The following is a 22,556-nucleotide window of genomic DNA, read 5'->3' as shown; positions in this document are numbered from 1 at the left end:
ATGTCCATAGAGACTTCTGCATCATTCCTAAAGAACACAGTGAGAAATGCAAACCAGCAGTGCCATCCTGCCTTCATTTGGAACCCTGCAGTTGACACGATTTAGGTTATAGTCCTGGCTTGGTTGCCAGTATGGTCTTTACTGGGTTTTATTTTTGTTTTTGACAGAAAAATGCAGATTATAGTAGCTCATCTAGTGGTTTTGAGGACTAATGAAACAATATTTCAGGGGGTGAGACTAACACTTGACATCAAGTAGTGCTTAATACAGGTTCATTGAATTCAAATTATTCTTCTGGTTCTGGATACTTTTAGTAAAACCTAATCTCACATTAATATAAGTTATGTGTGTGCATAAACTGACACTATTAAAAGAGATTCAATTACATTTTTTCCCCCTCAAAGATTTATCCATTGTACTGATGATTCCCCAGATCCTTGTATGGAATATGAGGTAAGAAACTTTTTTAAAATCTGAATGAAGTTGATAAACCTACATGAAGAAGTATTGAGAACTGCTATTCTTAAGTGAAATGAATGAAAACTTTTGGATTAATTTCTTTAGGAACCTAGGGTCATTGAATTTTAAAATTTATTAAATATACATGTAAAAATATATATTCTCTTTCTATAGAGTATATATGTAGGAAAATATTGTATCTCAGTATGTACAGGGAATTAGTCCCAGGACTCCTGAGGTTGCAAAAACCTAGTTTGAAAAGCCTAAAAACATAATATTCTTAGAGTAATTAAAATGAAAAAAGTTGCAAGCAGAATCCTATGTATTATGTGCTCTTGTCTGCATGTATCTAAAAAGATATATGCATACACTATATACTCACATATTCCTAGAATACTTCTGAGAGATACATGAGAAATTGACAACACTGCTTGCCTCTGAGGAGGACAAAGGGGTTCGATGGTGTAGATTCACCTTTTTGTATTTTTTTAGTCAACCACAAATGTATGTAGTACCTGTTCAAAACATTGTTTCAATAACGCTTATGCAAATTTTCTAAAAATATAATATTAGTATGCAACAATTGCTTATTTCTTTTTTGCTTAAAAAGTTACCAGGGCTATAAAAAATATATGCCAGCATAAGCTTTTAATAGATGAGTACAGAGTAATATTTTAGTTTGGGGTTCTTTATTTAATAATTAGGTTCTTTTAAAATAACTTGACACATTCAAAGCTTAACCTAGAATATACAATGATGAAAATTTAAATCAGTGCATTTTAGCCCTAGCCGATTTGGCTCGGTGGATAGAGCATTGGCCTGTGGACTGAAGGGTCTCGGGTTCAGTTCCTGGCCCTGACCCAATCCATGTGTCTCTCTCACGTCAATATTTTTTTTCTCTCTCTCTCTTTTTCTCCCTTCCAAAAATCAACAGAAAAATATCCTCAGGTGAGGAGTAAAAAAACAAAAAAGAAACCAGTGTATTTAAAATTTCCAAGTCATATTTTAACCATATAGTTTTTTTAAGAAAAGCAAGTTATTAAAAATATAAAACTACAAGGAAATATGAAACTATTACCTAGATATGTCCTCAGTATTAGCATTTGAGGGGGTGTGTGTGTGTGTGTGTGTGTATGCATACACACTTCATAAAGCCATTGTGTACTGTTTTCCCATCACACTTATAGCATAGTGTGGGCACTTTCCTAGATCATTAAATATTCTTTTTATCATGATTTTAGTGGCTACTTATTTTACATTTTTACTCTTTTATTTGACAAACATTTCCTAAGCACCTGCCGTGTATTACATACTTGTGCTGGAACACAGAAATGAATTAATTCCTTGCCCTTAAGGAACTTACTGTTCAGTAGGGATGAGATACTTATATGAAATTATCATATTACAACATGATATGTGCTTGCTATAGAATATCGTGCACAGTAAACTGTGGGAAGCACAGGATGTGGGGAGGGAGAATCCTGAGCCCACTGGGGGATTTGGAATGGCACGGAGAGTAATTCCAGTTCTGTCTCACAGGTTTTAGAGGGAAAAGAACAGTATGACAGGATAACGGAGGCTGGAGACACTAACCATTTATTAGAGTTAATGTTCTCCAAAGAACATTTTAAAACAGACTCAGAAGCATACATTTGTCAACTGTTCTATTTATAAAATTGCAGCAATTCAATAATGTATAAATAGTATACTAAGTAATAATTACAGTAAGAAGACCCATTTATGACTTGGTCACTGATAGAATTGGTTTAATTTAAAATAATGCCAACATCATGGAAGGGTTGTACTGATTCTTTGTAATAAGCCATAATAATAATTTTAGCAGAGTATGTGTTACGGAATGGTGTTTAAGGTAGATAATTTGAAATTATTGTATTGATTATATTCTTAAAGGAGAGAAGAACATAGGAATTACAGGGCAACTTATGGCACAGCAGTGATAAGACTTGACTTCATCATCCTTGGGGGTTTATTATATCGGACCTCTCAAACAATAAATGACAAAGATGTATTTTGTCATAAAGAGTTTAACACAATTTCCTGTTTATTAGACTAATAGATCACAACTCTGTTCCCTGTATCTCACATTAATGTTTTCTGATGCCTCCTTTAAAAAAAAATTAATAACGGCAAGTGTTAAGACATAGTCTGGGCATAAAATTGTCTGTTAGACTAGTAAACATCCCTTGTTATATATTTATGTTACATTTTTCCTTTTTTTCTACAGCTTGTTCTTCGAAAATGGTGTGAATTAATTCCTGGAGCTGAGTTCCGATGTTTTGTCAAGGAAAACAAGCTTATTGGTAAGTTTTTTTTACCCTTGAAAGTAATTGTTTAAAAAAGACAAGCTTTTGATGGAAGGAAATTTCTAGAATTAGGACAATCACTTTTTATCTCAGACTCTTCCTCTAACCAGCCGAACTGACTTTGAAATGCTGAGGCCATATTCAGTTTCCACAGAACATAGTATTGTCAGTTCACCATGTCTGGATTCTGGGTTGAAAGTGAGGGTCCTTATTCTTCCCAATTTAGGATATGTCTAATGCTACCTGCTTTCTCTTTGGGACTATTCTAAGTATTACTAGCTATACACCACTTATTTCAAGCATCATAAAAAGTCAAGTTATTTTCTATTATTGGAACACTTTATTATTCTAGCAAGAGAAAATATGTGGACAAGTAAGTGTGTTATTTTAAAAGCCACCCATTTTCTTTCAGGTTGTTATTTTGTTTGCTATGATCAAATTAAATATGGAAGATAATTTGCTCTCTTTTTTTTTTTTTTGTCTGCACGTTTTTCATGAACTAAAATTTATCTTCAAACAAGAAAAGTGTAATTTGAACAAAATCAAATCAATATTACTTATTTATTGAATATTATGTTGGAATTTATAAGCTTACTTAAAAGAAACTTGGTGTGTTGGAATTTATCATATTATTAGGTATTCCTGAAAAAGCTGCACTTTAAGTACAGCTAAGAAGGGAGCATATTAGCATGTGATTAAGAAATTGGGCGGAAGCCCTTCTTTTAGTACACAGAACTTTTTCCTATGCATAGAGCAAATTGAGGGAGTTCTTCCAATAGTCTCTTTAGTTTATTTAGAATAATATCAGCAAAGCACTCTGAAGAAAGGAATGTTTACTTTTCCATGCCTTGAAACATCAGACTTGTGAAGGCAGGATAGCATGTATGAACAAGAAAAATAGACTGCTTCTATGAAGTACAGTATAAATATTAAAGACATAGAGTGAGGAATATTTTACATTTTCCCAAAGAAAGTGCAAAAGAATAGCAATTTATAGAGTTCATTGGAAAAATCAAAGAAAAGCAATTGACTATGTGTGCAGGGTAAAAATTGGTTCTTTTATTTTTTTACATAATAGGCATATTTATGGCTTTGAATTCTTTCCATTATATAAAATAAAAATAACTACTATTTCTAAAGTAAGAATGCATGGCAGTATGGAACTATGGGATTCACCTATCCATATAAACCTTTACAACTGATACTTATATTATTCAATTAGTATTTTTTTAATTGGTCTTCTGATCTACTTTAATGGTTCTGTCAAGAAGAGTTTGAATCATATTTTGGTGTTTTCTGAATATTATGTATTAACGGAATATAAAATATTTTCTTGCCAGCTATTTCTCAAAGGGATTATACACAATACTATGATCATATTTCTAAACAAAAGGAGGATATTTGCAGATGCATACAAGGCTTCTTCAAGAAACATATACAGTATAAATTCTTAGATGAAGACTGTAAGTATTTTTTAATGACTCAGTGAAATGAAATGAAATACATAATGTTAATGAACCTTATTTCACAGTGGTACTTATTTTAGAACTAGAGTCCTGGTGCACAAAAATCGTGAACTGGGGGTGGGAGTCCCTCAGCCTGACCTGCACCTTCTCACAGTCCGGGACCCCTCGCTCCTTACCGCCCGCCTGCTCGCTGCTCCTTAGTGCTGCTGCAGAGGTGGGAGAGGCTCCCGCCACCACTGCTGTGCTCGCCAGCTGTGAGCCTGGCTTCTGGCTGAGCAGAACTCCCCCTGTGGGAGCACACTGACCACCAGGGGCGGCTCCTGCATTGAGTGTGTGCCCCCTGGTGTTCAGTGCGCATCATAGCAACCGGTCATTCTGCTAGTTCAGTCGTAAGGGTCACTTAGGCTTTTATTATATAGACTAGAGGTCTGGTGCATGAAATTTGTGCACGGGGGAGGGGGGGAGGGTCCCCTCAACCCAGCCTGCACCCTCTCCAATCCGGGACCCCTCGGGCGATGTCCGACTGCCGGTTTAGCCCCGATTTAAACCGGCAGTCGGACATCCCTCTCACAATCCTGGACCACTGGCTTCTAACCACTCACCTGCCTGCCTGCCTGATCACCCCTAAATGCCTCTGCCTGCCGTCCTGATTGCCCCCAACTGCCCCCCATCCCCTGCCGGCTTGGTTGCCCCCAACTGCCCCCCCTGCTGGCCTGGTCGTCCCACACAGCCTGCTGTTCAGTCATTTGGTCACCCTTCACTAACCCCCCTGTCAGCCTGGTCGCCCCATGCAGCCTGCTGCTCAGTTGTTTGGTTGCCCCTCACTAACACCCCTGCCAGCTGGGTCGCCCCACGCAGCCCGCTGCTCTGTCGTTTGGTCGCCCCTTACTAATCCCCTGCCGGCCTGGTTGCCCCACGCAGCCTGTTTGGTCGTCCGTTCCGTTGCGATGGTCGCTTAGGCTTTTATTATTATAGACTAGAGGCCCGGTGCATGAAAATTTATGCACTGGAGGGGGGGGTCCCTCAGCTCGGCCTGCCCCCTCTCACAGTGCGGGAGCCCTCAGGGGTGGGAGGCGACCCAGCGATCAGGGGAAGGTGACACCCCCATCACACCTCTGCTGCCGCCACTGCTGGGAGTGCAAACCTCGCCCGGCCCTGGTTACCTGTGCCTCGGGCAGGCCCTGGGCGGCTGGGGGGCTGAGGGGCCTGGAGGACTCCGGAGGCAGGCGTGCAGAGCAGCCAGACCCGCCTGGGGGCGGGCCCGGCTGTGCCACACGCCTGCCATCTTGGTGGGGTTGACGGGACTGGGCACCGCCATCTTGTGGCTGTGGGCACTGCCATCTTTGAGGGTGTGGCAGTCAATTAGCATATTCCCTTCTTATTGGCTTTGGGTGCCACCATCTTTGTGAGGGTGTGATGGTCAATTAACATATTCCCTCTTTATTAGATAGGATAGGATTTGAAACACTATTTTAAGTGTTTTGCTATATTATTATTTGGTATTGCTGATAGTTGCATGTTAATTTTACCTTATTTGATCAGAGTCCCTTTTTTTTTTTTTTTCTTTTTTTTTTTTCGATTAGTCCTCACTGGAGGATATTTTTCCATTGATTTTTCTTTTTCCTATGTGCCATTTTGTATTCATTGATTTTTAGAGAGAGTGGAAGGGAGGATGAGAGACACAGAGAGAGATCAATGTGAGAGAGACACATTGATTGGTTGCCTCTTGCATGCACCCAGACCAGGGCTGGGGATGGAACTTGCAACCGAGTTATGTGCCCTTGACCAGAATTGAACCTGGGACTGTTCAATCTGCTGGCCGATGCTCTATCCACTGAGCCAAACTGGCTAGGGCTGATCAGAGTCCCTTTTTAATACTAAGAGTTTTTTCGCCTGCCATTTTAGATATTTTATTATATATTTCAAAGGGTCTATCTACAGATGATGTAATACTTCTGTTATTAGGACTAAATTAGCTAGATGACTGATCTGCCTTCTTAGATTATTTCTTTAAATGATCAGATAGCATCAGTTATAGTAAACTTTTGTGAGTTGGCTTTAAGAATTGAAATTATATTGTATATGTGAGAAAGTTTTTATATATCTTAAAATTATATCTACTATGATTTACCCTTTTTATACTTGCCAAGCCTGGTTCTATGGCAGATTTGATTTAAAAAGAAAATTAAGCATAGCTAGATTTTATACTTCCGTACTACAAAGTTTACTCATTTCATTCCCCATCCCATTGATTGGTGCTTCTTTTATTGGAACATAAAACCTATTTATTATGGTGAACTGGTTGAGATGATGTTGGTGTTTGGTTTGAGTTTTTAAATATAATGGATTATAAACCCTGGCCAGTTTGGCTCAGTGGATAGAGCATTGGCCTGTGGACTAAAGGGTCCTAGATTCTATTCCATGCCCAGGTTGTGGGCTCAATCCCCAGTAGGGGGCATGCAGGAGGCAGCCAATCAGTGATTCTCTGTCATCATTGATGTTTCTATCTCTTTCTCCCTCTCCCTTCCTCTCTGAAATAAATAAAAATATTAAAGAATTTTTAAATATAATTTATTTTAACAAAATTATATAAATAAAACATTGCAGTTTATGTTTAAAGTTTTGAGATTTAGAAGTATGAAGTCCTCCAGGTTAATTATATTCTACTGTTGGACTAATAATAAAATGCATTTTAATTTTCAAAAGGAGGCTTAGATCAGTGGTCGCCAACCGATGGTCCACGGACCACTGATGATTCATGAGGTCCAAAAGATTGGCGACCACTGGTTTAAGGAAACCTTTGGAGCAGCGGTTGCCAACTGGTGGTCCGTGAGGTCTGAAAGGTTGGTGACCGCTGGCTTAAATCATAAAACAAGTAGCTTGTTATTAACTTTGAGTTTTGTTTTTTTTACAGTTGTATTCGATATATATAGAGACAGTAGGGTAAGTAAACACTATGTATGTTACTTTAAAACAAGGACTGATCTTATAAGTGGACTACATAGCCATTATGAATGTAAAGGGCCTACTGCTCAAAAAATATTTTCTCAAACTAAGGTGTTTGAAAGTCACCATGGTCAAGAATCTCCCCTTAAAATATACTTAACATTAGAAGACAGTCTATCAATAATTAATTATTTACAACAAATTTAGGGAATTTTCAAGAATTTAAATTATTTTTTATTTTTCAATTACAGTTGACATACAATATTATTTTAGTTTCAGGTGTACACCCCAGTGATTAGACATTACATAACTTACTACTAAGTGATCATCCTGATGAATCTAGTAACCATCTGACACATCTAGTAACCATCTGACACCATAACCTGGTTATTAGAATATTATGCTGTATTTTACATCCCCATGACTATTCTGTTACTACCAATTTGCACTTTTTAATCTTTTTACTTTTTCACCCATCCCTCCAATTATCTTCCCATCTGACAAAAATCAAAATGTTTCCTGTATCTATGAGTCTGTTTCTGTTCTACTTCATTTATTTCATTTTTATAGATTCATTTGTTGATAGATATGTATTTATTGCCAATGTATTGTTTATATTTTTTATCTTTTTTTTCTGCTTCTTAAAGAAGACTGTAACATTTCATGCAATACTGGTTTAGTGGTAATGAACTCTTTCAGCTTTTACTTGTCTGGGAAGCTCTTTATATGTCCTTCAATTCTAAATGATAGCTTTGCTAGGTAGAGTAATGTTGGTTGTAGATTCATGCTTTTCATCATTTTGAATATTTTTTGCCAATCCCTTTTAGCCTGCAAAGTTTGTTTTGAGAAGTCAGGTGACAGTTTTATGGGGGCTCCTTTGTAAGTAACCAACTGCTTTTCTCTTGCTGCTTTTAAGATTCTCTGTTTGTCTTTAACTTTTGGCATCTTAATGATGATGCATCTTGGTGTGGGCGTCTTTGGGTTCATCTTGTTTGGGACTCTTTGTTCTTCCTGAACTTGTATGCCTATTTCCTTCACATGGTTTTTTTCAAATAGGTTTTCTATTTCTTCCTGTCTTCTCCTTCTGGCACCCCATGATGTGAATGTTGTCCAGAGGGTCCTTACACTACCTTCATTTTTTTGGATACTTTTTTCTTTTTGCTGTTTTGATTGGGTGTTTTTTGCTCCCTTATATTCCAAATCACTGTTTCGATTCTTGGCTTTACCTACTCTCCTGTTGATTCCCTGTAAATTATTCTTTATTTCAGTTGGTGTATTCTTCATTTCTGACTGGTTCTTTTTTATGCTGTTGAGGTCCTCACTAAGTTCCTTGAGCATCATTAGAACTAGTGTTTTGAACTCTGCATCTAGTAGATTGCTTGTCCCCATTTTGTTTAGTTTTTTTTCTCTGGAGTTTTGTCCTTTTCTTTTATTTGGGACACTAGAAGCCCGTTGCACGAAGTTTCGTGCAAAAGACCTTCCTTCACCTGGCTGCTGGCACCAGTTTTCCTCTGGCCAACCGCTGATTGGAGCGCCTCCTGCCAGCGCGATCGGCCGCCCTGAGTTCCTCCAGCGCCGTTTCCTCTGGCCGCCAGCGCGATCGGCCACTCCGAGTTCCTCCAGCGCCGTTTCCTCTGGCCGCCAGCGCGATCGGCCACCCTGAGTTCCTCCAGCACCAGTTTTCCTCTGGCCGCCCGCCGATCGGAGCGCCTCCCACCAGCGCCGCCAGTGAAGGAACTCTGGGTGGCCAATAGCGCTGGCGGGAGGCACTCCGATTGGCAGGTGGCCAGAGGAAAACTGGTGCTGGAGGAACTCAGGGTAGCCGATCGCGCTGGCAGGAGGCGCTCCGATCAGCAGGTGGCCAGAGGAAAACTGGTGCTGGCGGAAAACTGGTGCCGGCAGCCATGCAATCAGCCACCCCGAGTTCCACCACCGGCGCCTTCCGCCAGCCCCATGGGTCCTCCCGCAGTGCTGGCTGTTGGGGCCGACAGGAGGAACGGTCCAGTCGGCCACCCCGAGTCCTGCCCCCAGCCTCCCAACGGTCCAATCGTGGGCGTAGCGGAGTGATGGTAATTTGCATATTACCATTTTATTAGGTAGGATGTTTCTTTGTCTCCTCATTTTGCAGCCTCCCTGTGTTTGTTTCTATGTACTAGGCAGAACTGCTACAGCTCCTGGGCTTGGTAGAGTGGTCTAATGTAGTATGTATCCTGTAGGGTCCAGTGGCACAGCCTCCCTGATCACCCAAGCTGGGCATTCCAGTTGTGTCCCTCCCCCTCTCCAATGTGGCTGTGTACACCCTTCTGTTGTAGTTGAGCCTTGATTGCTGTTGGCATATCAGTGGGAGGGATTTACCCCCTGGCTGATCCATTGTAAGGACTGGCTGTGACCACAAACAACCATGGAGAATTAGCTGTGCAGTGGCACTTCACACAGTCAGTCTTATTTCATTAGGGCTGTGGTGCCCGCTGAGTCTGCCCCCTGAGTGTGTCACTGTGGAGATGGTTGGGTAGTGTTTCGATTTGGGTCTCAAGCTATCCACCAGGTGTGCTGGGGCCTCCCAGGAGGTGTGGGCAAAGGTCAGCCAAGGCCCCTTTGTTCTGCCCCGGGCCACCTGACTTGAGCTACAAAGTGATCGGCAGCTGCCTGCTACCTGTGCTGGGCTTGGAGATGCCCAGGAGAGGCTCATCTGTGAACCAAGGCCAGCTGCCACTATGCCAGACCAGGGGCCACTTAGCAAGAGGTGTGGTGCACGTTGAGGCCAGATGCCACTTGTTTGAGAGATTTTAGGAAAGTCTGAAACATGAGCCAAGACAAGTGATTCATATGGAAAAGCCAATGGAAACCGGTTGAGTGGGCTTGCAAGTTTGGTGGGTTGGGATCTCAGGCCGGCAGTCAGACATCCTTAGCGCTGCTGCAGAGGTGGGAGAGGCTCCTGCCACCACCTCTGCACTCACCAGCTGTGAGCCTGGCTTCTGGCTGAGCGGCACTCCCCCTGTGGGAGCACACTGACCACCAGGGGGCAGCTCCTGCGTTGAGCGTCTGCCCCCTGGTGGTCAGTGCGTGTCATGGCGACCGGTTGTTCCACCGGTCGGTTGACTTGCATATTAGCCTTTTATTGTATAGGACAGTATCTTGTGTTTTAGGGTTTCGATTTCCATTATATTTTAAATCATTTAAAACTGCTGATCTTTTTTCCTTAGATCTTTTTTAGATATAATTTACATAGAGTTGACATTGACCCTTTTTAGTGTATAGTTCTATGAGTGTGAAAAACACATCTGGTTGTGTAATCACTATTACAATGATGATGTAGAACTGCTTCACTCCCAAAATTTCCTCATGAACCTCCCTGAACCTTAGCCCTTGGAAAACACTGCTCTGTAAACCTACTGAGTTATTTTTAAGTTTTTAATTTATAATACATTCACACTGCTTAAAAAACATATCAGTGTGAAAATATACCCTTGACCCTCTGCTCTCCTGCAAGTTCACTTTTATTCATTTTTTTATATCCTTCCAGTATTTCTTGATGCCCCCAAAAAGGTAATGTACTTATTTTTTCATTTTTCTTATATAGAGTTAGCATATGATATACAGTCTACACCTTGCTTTTTAAACATTTTTAAAAAACAATGTATCTTTGAGAGCTTTCCAGTTTACTATTGTGGCACAGTGTTTTGTGCTGTGGATACACCATCTAGTTTGTTTAGCTACTTCATTGTAGATGATGAACACATAGTTCTTTCTAGACTTTTGCAAATTGTGCTGTGATGAACATCCGATATATATTTTGTTTTATACATCTGCAAGTATATCTACAGGATAAATTCCTAGAAATGGGATTGCTAGCTCAAAAGGCTAAATGTATTTTAATTTTGATTACCCTTTGTAGAAGCTACTCCAAGTAATTCCACCGGAAATGTACCTGGATATTTCCTTAAAGCTTGCCCACAGAGTATGATAGATGAAAAGTGGTGTTTCAATTTCTTTTTTTCTTATTATGCATTAGGATACATTTTATCTTTTGTAAGGGTCATTTCTATGTGTTTTCCATTTTTTATTGTCTTATTTATTATCCTTTAAAATATAGGAATGGGATTATCCCATTTTATTAGTCTTTTACCATGAAGATAAAATGTTATTTATTTTATGACTTCTGAATTTGAGTCATAATTTTAAAAAATACCTCCATTTATTTTCTAGCTTTTATGACTTATTGCTTATATATTTAAATCTTTGATCTACTTTGCATTTGCCCTGGTATGTGATATGGATCTAACTTTGTCTTTTTCTGGATTTTTACCCAGTTGTCCTAACACTAATATCTTTATTTTATACTAGAGGCCCGGTGCATGAAAATTCATGCACTGGGAGGTGGGGGTGGGGAGCAGGCCTAAGCCACAGTCTGGCCTCCCTCTACGGGAGCTGACCAGACCGATCAGGGGAAGGCGCCGCCCCCATCACCCCGCCGCTGCTGCTCCCTCTGGCCTCCCTCTGTGGGAGGCAGCCAGGCTGATCAGGGGAAGATGCCGCCCTCATCACCCCGCTGCTGCTGCCACTGCCGGCCGCCGCGGCTGCCGGCCCTCCTCAGCCCTCACAGCCACTGTGGCTTTGTCCGGAAGATGTCCGGTCTATCCGGTCTAATTAGCATATTACACTTTTATTAGTATAGATTCTCCTTTAGGTTGATGATGATTTTCCTCAGTTCTTGGGGCTTTAACCTTTGGTTGCTCTATTTGCATATTCTCATTCATGTTGATTATTTTTGGTTTTGTAAACTAGTCTATTTATTTTACCATGGGTTCATCTTCAGTGAGCTTGTTTTTGGTTTGTTTGTTTTGTTTTTAATCTGTGAGAATCTCAAAGATTCTAAGTTTCAAGTACTTCATTTGCTTCTTCCACATTCCCCAGACCCCAGTCAGAGAAAGGGAGGCTTCTTTGATTCCTTTTCCAATCATTAGGAGTTTTATCTTAAACTCCCTTTACTGACATGGCAGCCCTCTGGAGTTCACTTCTTGGTTCTGATTCCCTTCTCGTGGCTAGTCTCTTGTTCCTGTGTGCACGTTAAACCCTGCCCTGAGCTTCCTGGTAGGAAGCTCGCCCAAGAGTTCCCACTGCAAATGTCTGTATGCTTACTTCTGTTTTTTAGGTTCCTCCTCATTTCTGGTGCCTGGGATCCCCTTTCTTTCTTGTAATCTCATTTTACATTTAAAGGGATTATTTTAACCAGAATTTCATCCGATTTAGAACTAGAGACTTTTGAAGTTCCATAATTTTCTGGGACCCCCATGTATTTTACACTCTAGGAAATAACCTGTGTCCAGAGTGGGCTGTCTTCTCATGGCCTTCACACCTGTTAGTTTTTGTTGTTGTTCCCCCTGAAATGGTCTGCTTTCCTCCCACCATCCACCCTCCTCTCAGATCACCATCATCTTCAAATTCCAAGTTACTGAGGGGAGCTTTTCCAGCTTCACCATGCAGATTAGGTAGGTTCTCCTTACATTCTACCAGCCTCATAATACCCTGTTCTTATCTCTGTTGGATTATTCCCCCCGTGTACTGTGATTGCAGGATGGTTTTTATTTCTCGTGTGTGTGTGTGTGTGTGTGTGTGTGTGTGTGTGTGTGTGTTTATCCCCTGGTCTGGACTGAGCTCTCTGAAGGAGTAGATTCTGTGTTACTAGTCTTTATGCACCAGTGCCTGGCACAGTGTCTTTCTAGTGCACAGAGATTTATTTGGGCTGTGGGGCTGGTCTGGTAGATTTCAGGAAGGGCCGATCTTATCTCAATGACTGCCTAAAAATAGAATTTCTCAGGATGTCTCCTGCCCGAGCTATCACCTGAAAACCATGTTCTAGCTATAAGATACTCATCTTGATAGTTTTATACCTGATTACAGCTGGTTTTATTTTTCATTGAATTAGAGAATGTCTTCTGAATTATAGAACAAACTGCCCATTACCAGTTCTAAAAGTAGTGATCTGTTTGGGTTTTAAGTTTTTTTTTTGTTTGTTTTTTTACAGTATGCCATATTTTTAGTTTATAGAACATAATATTCCTATATTAACCAGCCTAATAGTGTTTTCTTTTTATAATGAGATGGTTTTACTGGTTATAAAACTCAAGTAGAAAGGGTTTGAAAGTTAGAAAATACCCATTTTGTTAAAATAACACATAGCATGCCAAAGACATCTTAGTAATTGCTCCAAAAGCAAAGCTGACTTTATACCAAGAAGTTGATGGCTGACGTTATTTCACATAGTCAAAGACTGTGCAAGTGGGTGCCGAACTGCTGTGAGGAAGCAATTCAAGTGGCCTGGAAGAGTTGTAGGCTTTCTCCTGGGATTATATAAAATATGAAACTCAGTGGTGTGTGGTGCACCTTCTGGTAATGGTTCTTTGCCACTTACCAGATGTTTCTGCTGTTGGGAGCAAGTCCTAATTAGATATTTCTTAGATTTTTTTCTTTAACTGAGATGAGAAACAGTGCTAGATATTGGTAATGGTGGCTTGACAACCTAGTTCGTTAGGCATATGAAATTTTACACACTCATGTCTGACCAAAACATGATAACTACACATCTACAGGAAAACCTAATTATCAACAAAAAAATGATGCAATGACATGAATGTTTTGAGAACAATCAAGAGGAGCAAAGATAAAATTTTGAAGGAAACGGGTATCTACTAAATGTCACCTGTATCTCTGTGGTTATCTCTTGGCTTCGATCTCTTGGCAGGACTCCAGGTCCCCAGTGCTGTAATGTCAGCGCCCTGCCCTTTGTTCGGAGGTGCCCCTGACTCTAACTGAACTCAGTCTGACCAGCTCAGGAGGATCCGTTCTCTGAGCCTGGAGCTGACATATTGCCCACCTCTCCTCTCAGAGTGGGAAGAGTTAGATATTTCTTTTAAAGGTTGATATGTTTTTTAGATCTCCCCTTCATGTGCTCTAACATGTAGACAAACCAATATTACATTAAAGTTAAAGAAAATTGAGCATTTCCATACTTCTTTCTATATGCTTAAAAAAAAATGCATCCTTGGCAGCAGCGGCCTCGCAGGGGTAAGGAATGGTGTTCTCTGGAACTTCTGACTCTTTCCTTCCTCTGCAGGGCAAAGGTAATCTCGAAAGATAATCAGAGATACCCCCTGAAAGCATTCGGTCATGCTTGGTTTAACTTCTTGTGAAATTTTCCTTTTTCCTGTTTGGATCTTTGACCTAAAATTCTCATGTAATCTAAGCGGGACTTGAAATATATGTCCTTGTCAGGCTTTTCTTTTCTAGGTCTCTATTTTACAGGAGACCTTCCCTTTAGATAAAGCTGTGGCCCTTTTTCAATGAAACCTGGAGGACTTTCTCTGGTGGGAGCTGGAGGACAGGTTATAGGGTTTAAATGTTTGATTTTAGTCTAAGCCTCTTAATTTTTCTCTCTGTCCTACAGGGGAAGGTGTGGCTAATCGATTTTAATCCATTTGGTGAGGTAACAGATTCACTGCTGTTTACTTGGGAAGAACTGATATCTGAACGAAACTTAAAAGGCGATTTTAGTGAAGGAGATGCTCTGGAGCAGGTAAGACAGTAAAAGTAAAAATGTAAAGGAAATATTTAAATCTTAACAATTGCTAGTTCTCTGGGCACTTGGATAGGCGGTGACTTGTACCCTTGGGAAGTACAGAATATAACAAATTTACTAATAGATTCTTGCCTATAGAGGTGAGCAAGAAAAGGTGTGCATGTGATTCATTCATTTCACTTCATTTGAAGAAATAATGGTCATCTGATATATATATATATTTTTTTTAATATTTTTATTGAGGTATTATATGTGTACATATCTTACTATTACCCCCCCACCCCACACCCACACATGCCCTCCCCCCCAGAGTTTTGCGTCCATTGTTTATGCTTATATGCATGCATACAAGTCCTTCGTTTGATTTCATAACTCCCCCACCTTTCCCAAACTGTCCCCCTGTAATTTGAAAGTCTGTTTGATGCTTTACTGTCTCTGTATCTATCTTTTTGTTCACCACTTTATAATGTTCTTTACTATCCCTAAATGAGTGAGATCATGTGGTATTGTTCTTTCATTGACTGGCTTATTTCACTTAGCATAATGTTCTCCAATTCCATCCAGGTTGCTGCAAATGATGAGAATTCCTTCTTTTTTATGGCAGCATAGTATTCCATTGTGTAGATGTACCACAGTTTTCCGATCCAGTCATCTGCTGATGGGCACCTAGGCTGTTTCCAAATCTTAGCTATTGTAAATTGTGCTGCTATGAACATAGTGGTGCATATATCCTTTCTGATTGGTGTTTCTAGTTTCTTCGGATATATTCCCAGGAGTGGGATTACTGGGTCAAATGGGAGTTCCATTTTCAGTTTTTTGAGGAAACTCCATACTGTTCTCCACAGTGGCTGCACCAGTCTGCATTCCCACCAGCAGTGCACGAGGGTTCCTTTTTCTCCGCATCCTCGCCAACACTTGTTGTTTGTTGATTTGTTGATGATAGCCATTCTGACAGGTGTGAGATGGTACCTCATTGTTGTTTTGATTTGCATCTCTCGGATAATAAGTGACTTTGAACATGTTTTCATGTGTCTCTTGGCCTTCCTTCTGTCTTCTTTTGAAAATATTCTGTTTAGGTCTGTTGCCCATTTTTTTATTGGATCATTTATCTTCCTCTTATTAAGTTGCATAAGCTGCCTGTAGATGTTGGAGATTAAACCTTTATCAGTGATAGCATTTGCAAATATGTTTTCCCATGCAGTGGGCTTTCTTGTTGTTTTGTTGATGGTTTCTTTTGCTGTAAAAAAGCTTTTTATTTTGATGTAGTCCCATTTGTTAATTTTCTCTTTAGCTTCCATTGCCCTAGGGGCAGTGTCAGTGAAGAAGTTCTTGTGGCATATGTCTGAGATTTTGTTGCCTGTGGATTCCTCTAGTATTTTTATGGTTTCCCGTCTTATGTTTAAGTCCTGTATCCATTTTGAGTTTATTTTTGTGTATGGTGTAAGTTGGTGATCTAGTTTCATTTTTTTGCATGTATCTGTCCAGTTTTCCCAACACCATTTATTGAAGAGACTGTCTTGACTCCATTGTATGTTCTTGCCTCCTTTGTCAAATATTAATTGAGCATAGTGGTTTGGGTCGATATCTGGGTTCTCTATTCTGTTCCATTGATCAATATGTCTGTTCTTGTGCCAGTACCAGGCTGTTTTGAGAACAGTGGCTTTGTAATACAGCTTGAAATCTGGTATTGAGATCCCACCTGCTTTATCTGATAATTTTTTTTCTTGGCACCTTGTGTCCTTGACCCCAAGTTCGAGTGGGTGCTTATTACAGTGTCTTGTTTCCCTCATCAGCTCCTCTTCCATCAGCCACAGTGGCCATTTCACACCTTTCCATGCTCCTCTGAACCTCTGGCTTCCTTTTCTTCTCGGCAGAGATTTCACGTCCTTCTTCAAAGGAAAAGATAATCCATTGGTGAGATCACTCAGTTTCATTGTCAGTAAGCCTCCAACCTTGTCTGCAGCCGTCCTAAGCCTCACCTCCACCTACCCAGCATACCATTCCTTCCCATCTCTCCACAGACCTTGTGCTGCCATGTATCTTCTTTCCTGTTTTTCCTGTCTCTTTCTGTCTGCCAGCTCCCAGCTCTCAGTAGTTAGTCATGTTCAGATCTCTCATCTTAAAATCTTTAAGCCTGTATCTTCACCTAGCTACTCTCTCCTTTCCTTCTCATCTTCACAGCCAAACTTTCTTGAAACAACAACTTTGAAAAGCTTTGTTCTTCCTAGAAAAGTACTACATGCTCATTTTTAAAGAAAATTCTGAAATCACCCATAAAGCTACTGCCTTGAGACCCACTGCTTATATTTTAATACTAACATGCCTTTTCCACATACAAATCAACATGTTTAAATAAATGAGATTACACTACATATGAACTTATGTATCTCAAGTTTTTCATTTAGTATTATCTTGTGAGTATTTGAATATTTTACATCTTTTTAAAAACAGTTGTTTTTGCCCTGACCGGTGTTCTCAGTGGTTAGAGCATTGGCCCACACACTGAAGGGTCTGGGGTTCGATTCCTGGTCTAGGGCACGTACCTGAGTTTCAGGTTCGAAACCCTGGTTAGGTCGTGTGTGGGAGGCAAGCAAACGATGTGTCTCTCTCTCACATCCATGTTTCTCTCTCTCTCTGTGTCTTCCCCCCCTCCCTTCCACTCTCTCTGAAAATCAATGGAAAAAAATATCCTCAGTGAGGATTAACAAAAAATAATATAAAAAAATTAAAACAGGGTTTGTTGTTTAGCGTGGTCATTTAAAAAAAGAGAGAGGGAATTAGAAAGAGGCAAGACTGGAAATCCTACCACCTCCAAATAGCCGTTCTTATCACTTGAGTTAATATATTCTCCAGACATTTTTTTCTATGGATGCACCATACATTTTTACACAGTGGGATCATACTAGTTTCCCTCATGCTGCTATGTAACTTGCTTTTTTGTAACTACTCAGTAATTGTATATCCGTCACAGCCACTTCCTTACATGGTCATCTGTCCTTGCTGCCTGCTGCTTCTCACCCATCTCACCTGTCACTCCCCAGCCCAGTGAGCCTCAGTCCCTGCCACCCACATCGACTGCTCTTGGCAAGGGCTCCCCTGCTTTGTTGCTAATCCCAGTGAACGAACCACTGCTCTCCTCTCACCCAACCGCTTCCGCCATTGGAACGTGCTCCCCTCTGGTTCTTAGAGCATCTCTTCCCTCGGCTTCTGCGGCACGCTCTCCCTTCTGGGTTTCTTCTGGCTGCAGCTTTGACTTCAGTGTGACCATCTTTCCTTTTGTCCATCTCTGAAACGATTTTTTTCATCGTTACTCTGTCCTGGGCCTTCTTTGGGCCTGTTTCTCTAGATCTGGCTCAACTAGATTTTTTCCCTGTCAAGGCACTGCCCACTGCGTGAAGCCTGCCTGTTGCCTTGCCTGTGTCCTGCTTTAGACTGCAAGCTCTGAGCACAGGGAGAGTCTCTTGCTCTCCACGTAGCTGAGGGCTTAGCACAATGCCAGGCACAACTAGTGAGTGTTGAGTCAGTGAGAGAAGGAATTTTATCCCTGATGGCATCTTACAGTTGTGGGCTGTTAAAGCTGAGTGTCTAGGAGAAGAATGTAAATTATTCAGCACAGGGTTATTTTTAAATATGAGGGACACCGTTATTGAATAGAAACAGTTTGTACAAGATTCAGTCTATGATCCAAATAATATGATTGGATCTTTCTTTTTTCTTTCTCTATCTCTCTTTCTTCCTTCCTTCTTTCTTTTTTGCTTAATTTAAACAACATTATATTGGCAGTTGGGGAAACGGGAACCGGCTCCTGCCTTTGCCCAGCGTCACCTCCTGCCCATTTTCACTCCACAGAAACCTACCCGTCCTTCTGTTTCTTGAAGCTCCAAGCCCTGCCTCTCTGCACTGGTTGTTCCACTGCCTTCAGAGCTGTGCTCTGCTCCCAGACCTCCCAGGCTGTTTCTGTCATACTTTCCATCTCTCAGCCCAGACGTCCCCTCTTTAGCAAGGTCTTCCCTGGCAGACCACCTGGTTCTCTATGATAGCAGCCTGTGGCTTTGTTTTTGTAACACTTTGTACTATCTGAAATAATCTTGTTAGTTTATTTGTTTGCTTGCTGATTGGCTGTCTACCTGTCTTGTTTATCAGTTTATCTTCCATACCTGGAAAAAGGTCCAGTACAAAGTAGGTATTTCATAAATATCTGTCAGATGATTGGTCTGTCTGTCAAAACTGTGGCCTTCTTTCTAGGTCTTGTTCCATTCAAGCTTCTGGCCTGTCTCCATCTTCCGGACACATCCATCCCTCAGCTAGGTATCCGTCACCATGGAGTCCAAACCCAAGGCCTTCTGTCTCTGAAATCCTTTTTGACACAGGCAACATGTAAATATCATATGCAGGCTCTAAGCAGGTACGACTGACCCTTGAACAACATGAGTTTCAACTGCGTGCGTCCACTTACACTTGGATAGTTTTCCAATTGACCCCTGCAGTTCAAACCCACATTGCTCGAGGGTCAGCTCTGCGGTTGGGATCTGCATATGCTGAGGCCGACTGTAGTTACATGAAGATTTTCAAGTGCTCAGGAGGTCGGTGCCGCCACCCTCCCTGTTGTCAAGGGCCAGCTGTACATGAAAGAATGTAAAGACTTGTTCAGTATGATACTTGAATTTGCAGTGTTGCTTGCAGTTTATGTCATATTGAATATGTAAAAATGTTTTTGTGCCTTTAGTGCCTTCTTTTACTTCTGAATCTTATTTCTTCCTTGCCTAGTACAAAAGAGAACATGAAGTTGAAATTGTTATGATAGAACCTTTTTCATTTTGGAGAAGAGACTTAAAATTTCTCACAGACTTTCCTTTTTTTTGTAAAGGATTCTCCAGCTTTCCGTTGTACAAACAGTGAAGCTACAGTCCAGCCGAGTCCCTATCTAAGTTATCGACTGCCCAAGGACTTTGTAGACCTCTCTACTGGAGAAGATGCTCACAAACTCATCGATTTCCTTAAGCTGGTAAAGTCTATGTGTACTTAGCATCTTTGTTTTCAAATTGGCTTTTTAATATTTCATTTTAGTCTTATTCTACTTAGACTTTTTAAAATATATTTTTATTGATTTCAGAGAGGAAGGGAGAGGGAGAGAGATATAGAAACATCAATGATGGGAGAGAATCATTGATTGCCTCCTGTATGCCCCCTACTGGGGATTGAGCCCATAACCTGAGCATGTGCCCTGACTGAGAATCAAAACGTGACCTCCTGTTCATAGGTTGACACTCAACCACTGAGCTGGCTCTACATTGGACAGGCTCTACCTAAACTTTTACTTTAGAAGCAGAATTACTGAGTTAGGTCATTTTAAAGTGATCATGTAATATGAACTGAAGGAATAACTTATTTAATAACAAGAATGACAAAAATGTTTTTATGATGTGCATGCTTTTTGCATAATTTTCACAGTACTTCTAATTTTAAAGAAAGTATGTCTACTAGTGGTTACAGGGCTAAGAGAAGATCAGAGCTGTGCTGTGGTGACTCAAGGAAGAAAGTGAATATGTCTATTTGTGTGTGTTTCTGGGTGGGAATGTTTATACCTGTAGAAGAGAGAGTAGAACATCTTCAAAGACCTGAGGATAATATACCCTGGAACCAAAGTGATAAACTAGTTGAGTAAATAAGTTCAGGCATGTTTTTCATGATAATTTGCCAAGGCCTCTAGAAAATGAAACTTGCTGACAGAACAAGTGACTCTAGGTGAACAAATATGCTAGTTAGAATGTGCTATTTTAATGTAGTCTTGGTTTCCTTTGACAGAAAAGAAATCAGCAAGAGGATGACTGAGTAGAGTGCTGGAGTTCAAGACCAAGTGAAGGAGGAAACCACCACTCCTTTAGGAACTGTTCACGGTTCACAGCATCCTAGTAACCCAGTCGGTGGGTGGGGTGGGCAACGTGGAAATCAATCGCTTTTTATATTCATGTATATTAAACTGGGAAAAAAACAGGGACTTTGCTACTTGTAAAAATAACATAATAAATAGAACTTAAATTTAGGAAAGCATACTGTTCTGATGATAACATAATTTCTGTGAAATACCTTTCCCTTTTGGCTCAGTCTATTTAGATGTATCTGTGTTTCTTATGCTATTTTTATACCTATCAGGCAGATGGGAAAATTTATATTTGTTATACAGAAGTAGATTCTTTCCTAATCATTCCTTTTCCATTAAAAAAAAAAATAGAACCTCATATTACTATAGAAAATATTTTTCCTACTTGGAGGATTTTCATATAATCTTTCTGTCAGTTTAGCTTCAATTTGGGTATAACTAAAAGAATGCAGGCACCTCAAACTAAAATAACCTTGAAAATTTCAGTATATTACAGCCATCTTAATGTACCCTATGTCAGTAAAACTAGCACAGATTTCATTAGAATTTGGCATTTTAAAAAAATACTGGAATCATTGGGAGGTAGATTCACTTTTTGGGCCGCCATTTTGGTACTTCTTCGGTGGCCTGATTGATGAGGATGATCATGGTGTCATCAGAGTGCCTGGGCACTGACTGCATCCAAGACACTGCTGTGTGCTCTTTGAGTTATTTTACGTCACAGAAGTTTGAAGAGACAGATGTCACCGTTGCCCGGGGTATCTATTTAACTTGGTATCAAATAATATTTCACTAGTTGGAGGGATGTTTGTTAGCACAGGAGACACATATGAGAGCTGTCCAAGGAAGATGTGGAGAGAGGTGAGGCAAAGCCGCCTTCTTTGTACAGTTAAGTCAGCTTATGTATAATGCTGCAGCAGATCCTTCCTATTTGCACTATCTCAAAACTCTGTAGCTTTCTGTGTGGTTTCTCAGTTACAGTTCCTTGATATTCATGTTTTAAATACAAAGATCAAGTTGTGATCTTTGTACTCAGTGTATCAGATGCCATTTCTGAGGTCTAATTTTTGCACTAATTTTCTTAGAGAAATTGAGTTCAACTCTCACTTTACATTAACCCTTTGCACTCGTTTGCTTTTTTCTCGATTCCTTTATTCTACTTGGGATTTAATTTTTTAAATACCCCAGATTTTCCAAAGTGCAGCAGTAGAATAAAAAACTGGAGTTTCTTTTCATACAAACTTATTTATTTGGATTTTTTTTATATCTCAAATTATTGACATTCAATACAATTCGACATACGAGCTGCTACCGATGCTAACCGTGTCGAGTCACACTCGACATCCAAGTGCAAAAGGTTAAAAATGTGATTTTTGTTCATTGTTTATTAAATTTAGTGACCCAGTGCACCAATTCATGCACATTGAAAGGAAATTAATTAGAAGAAATATTTTAATATCACTATTCACCCTTTCTCTATGACAGGAGTGTCAACCAAATTCACGATTGACAACAACAGATCGAAATACACACATGTGATTGGCACCAGCGAGAGCTTTATATATATCGTGCATGTGCGAGTCAACTTAGCCTTTTATATATATATAATAAACTTGCTTAATTAGACCTGCTTTCTGATGTAGCTAAACTTTTTCCAGCCCAGTGAAGCACCCCAACTTCTCTTTCAGGTAATTGTCAGCAACACAGAAGTAGATATCAACACGAAGCATATTATTATTGTAGATCATGCAGGGAGAACAAAGGATAAAATATTTAACTGCAGCAGTGTTTGACTATATTCTGTGCAGTGAGAAAACCTGAAGTCATTTTCAAGGTCCACCATTTCTTACTTTTTTTCAGTTGGGTCAAGTTTCTAAGCTTTCTAAATTTCCATTTTCCAGCTA

General features: G+C 40.2%; 1 protein-coding gene across 4 annotated transcripts in view; it reads left to right on the top strand.

The window, feature by feature from the left end:
• The window catches only part of CDC123 (cell division cycle 123), a 72,335-nt gene extending 50,052 nt beyond the window's left edge, over positions 1-22,283 (top strand). For 3 of the 4 annotated variants that reach the window (XM_028158902.2, XM_028158903.2, XM_008150425.3), the window contains 7 exons: positions 405-453; positions 2,705-2,780; positions 4,124-4,246; positions 7,164-7,192; positions 14,640-14,768; positions 19,639-19,776; positions 20,577-22,283. In XM_028158902.2, the coding sequence (XP_028014703.2) occupies positions 405-453; positions 2,705-2,780; positions 4,124-4,246; positions 7,164-7,192; positions 14,640-14,768; positions 19,639-19,776; positions 20,577-20,603 (571 nt within the window). In that variant the 3' untranslated portion in view covers positions 20,604-22,283. The remainder of the gene's footprint in view (positions 1-404; positions 454-2,704; positions 2,781-4,123; positions 4,247-7,163; positions 7,193-14,639; positions 14,769-19,638; positions 19,777-20,576) is intronic. The other variant, XM_028158904.2, reaches the window with a different exon arrangement.
• The last annotated feature ends 273 nt before the right edge of the window (positions 22,284-22,556 follow it).

This window comes from Eptesicus fuscus, chromosome 5, assembly GCF_027574615.1.
Source record: "Eptesicus fuscus isolate TK198812 chromosome 5, DD_ASM_mEF_20220401, whole genome shotgun sequence".
Taxonomy (NCBI): domain Eukaryota; kingdom Metazoa; phylum Chordata; class Mammalia; order Chiroptera; family Vespertilionidae; genus Eptesicus; species Eptesicus fuscus.
This window is presented reverse-complemented; position numbering and strand designations above follow the sequence as displayed.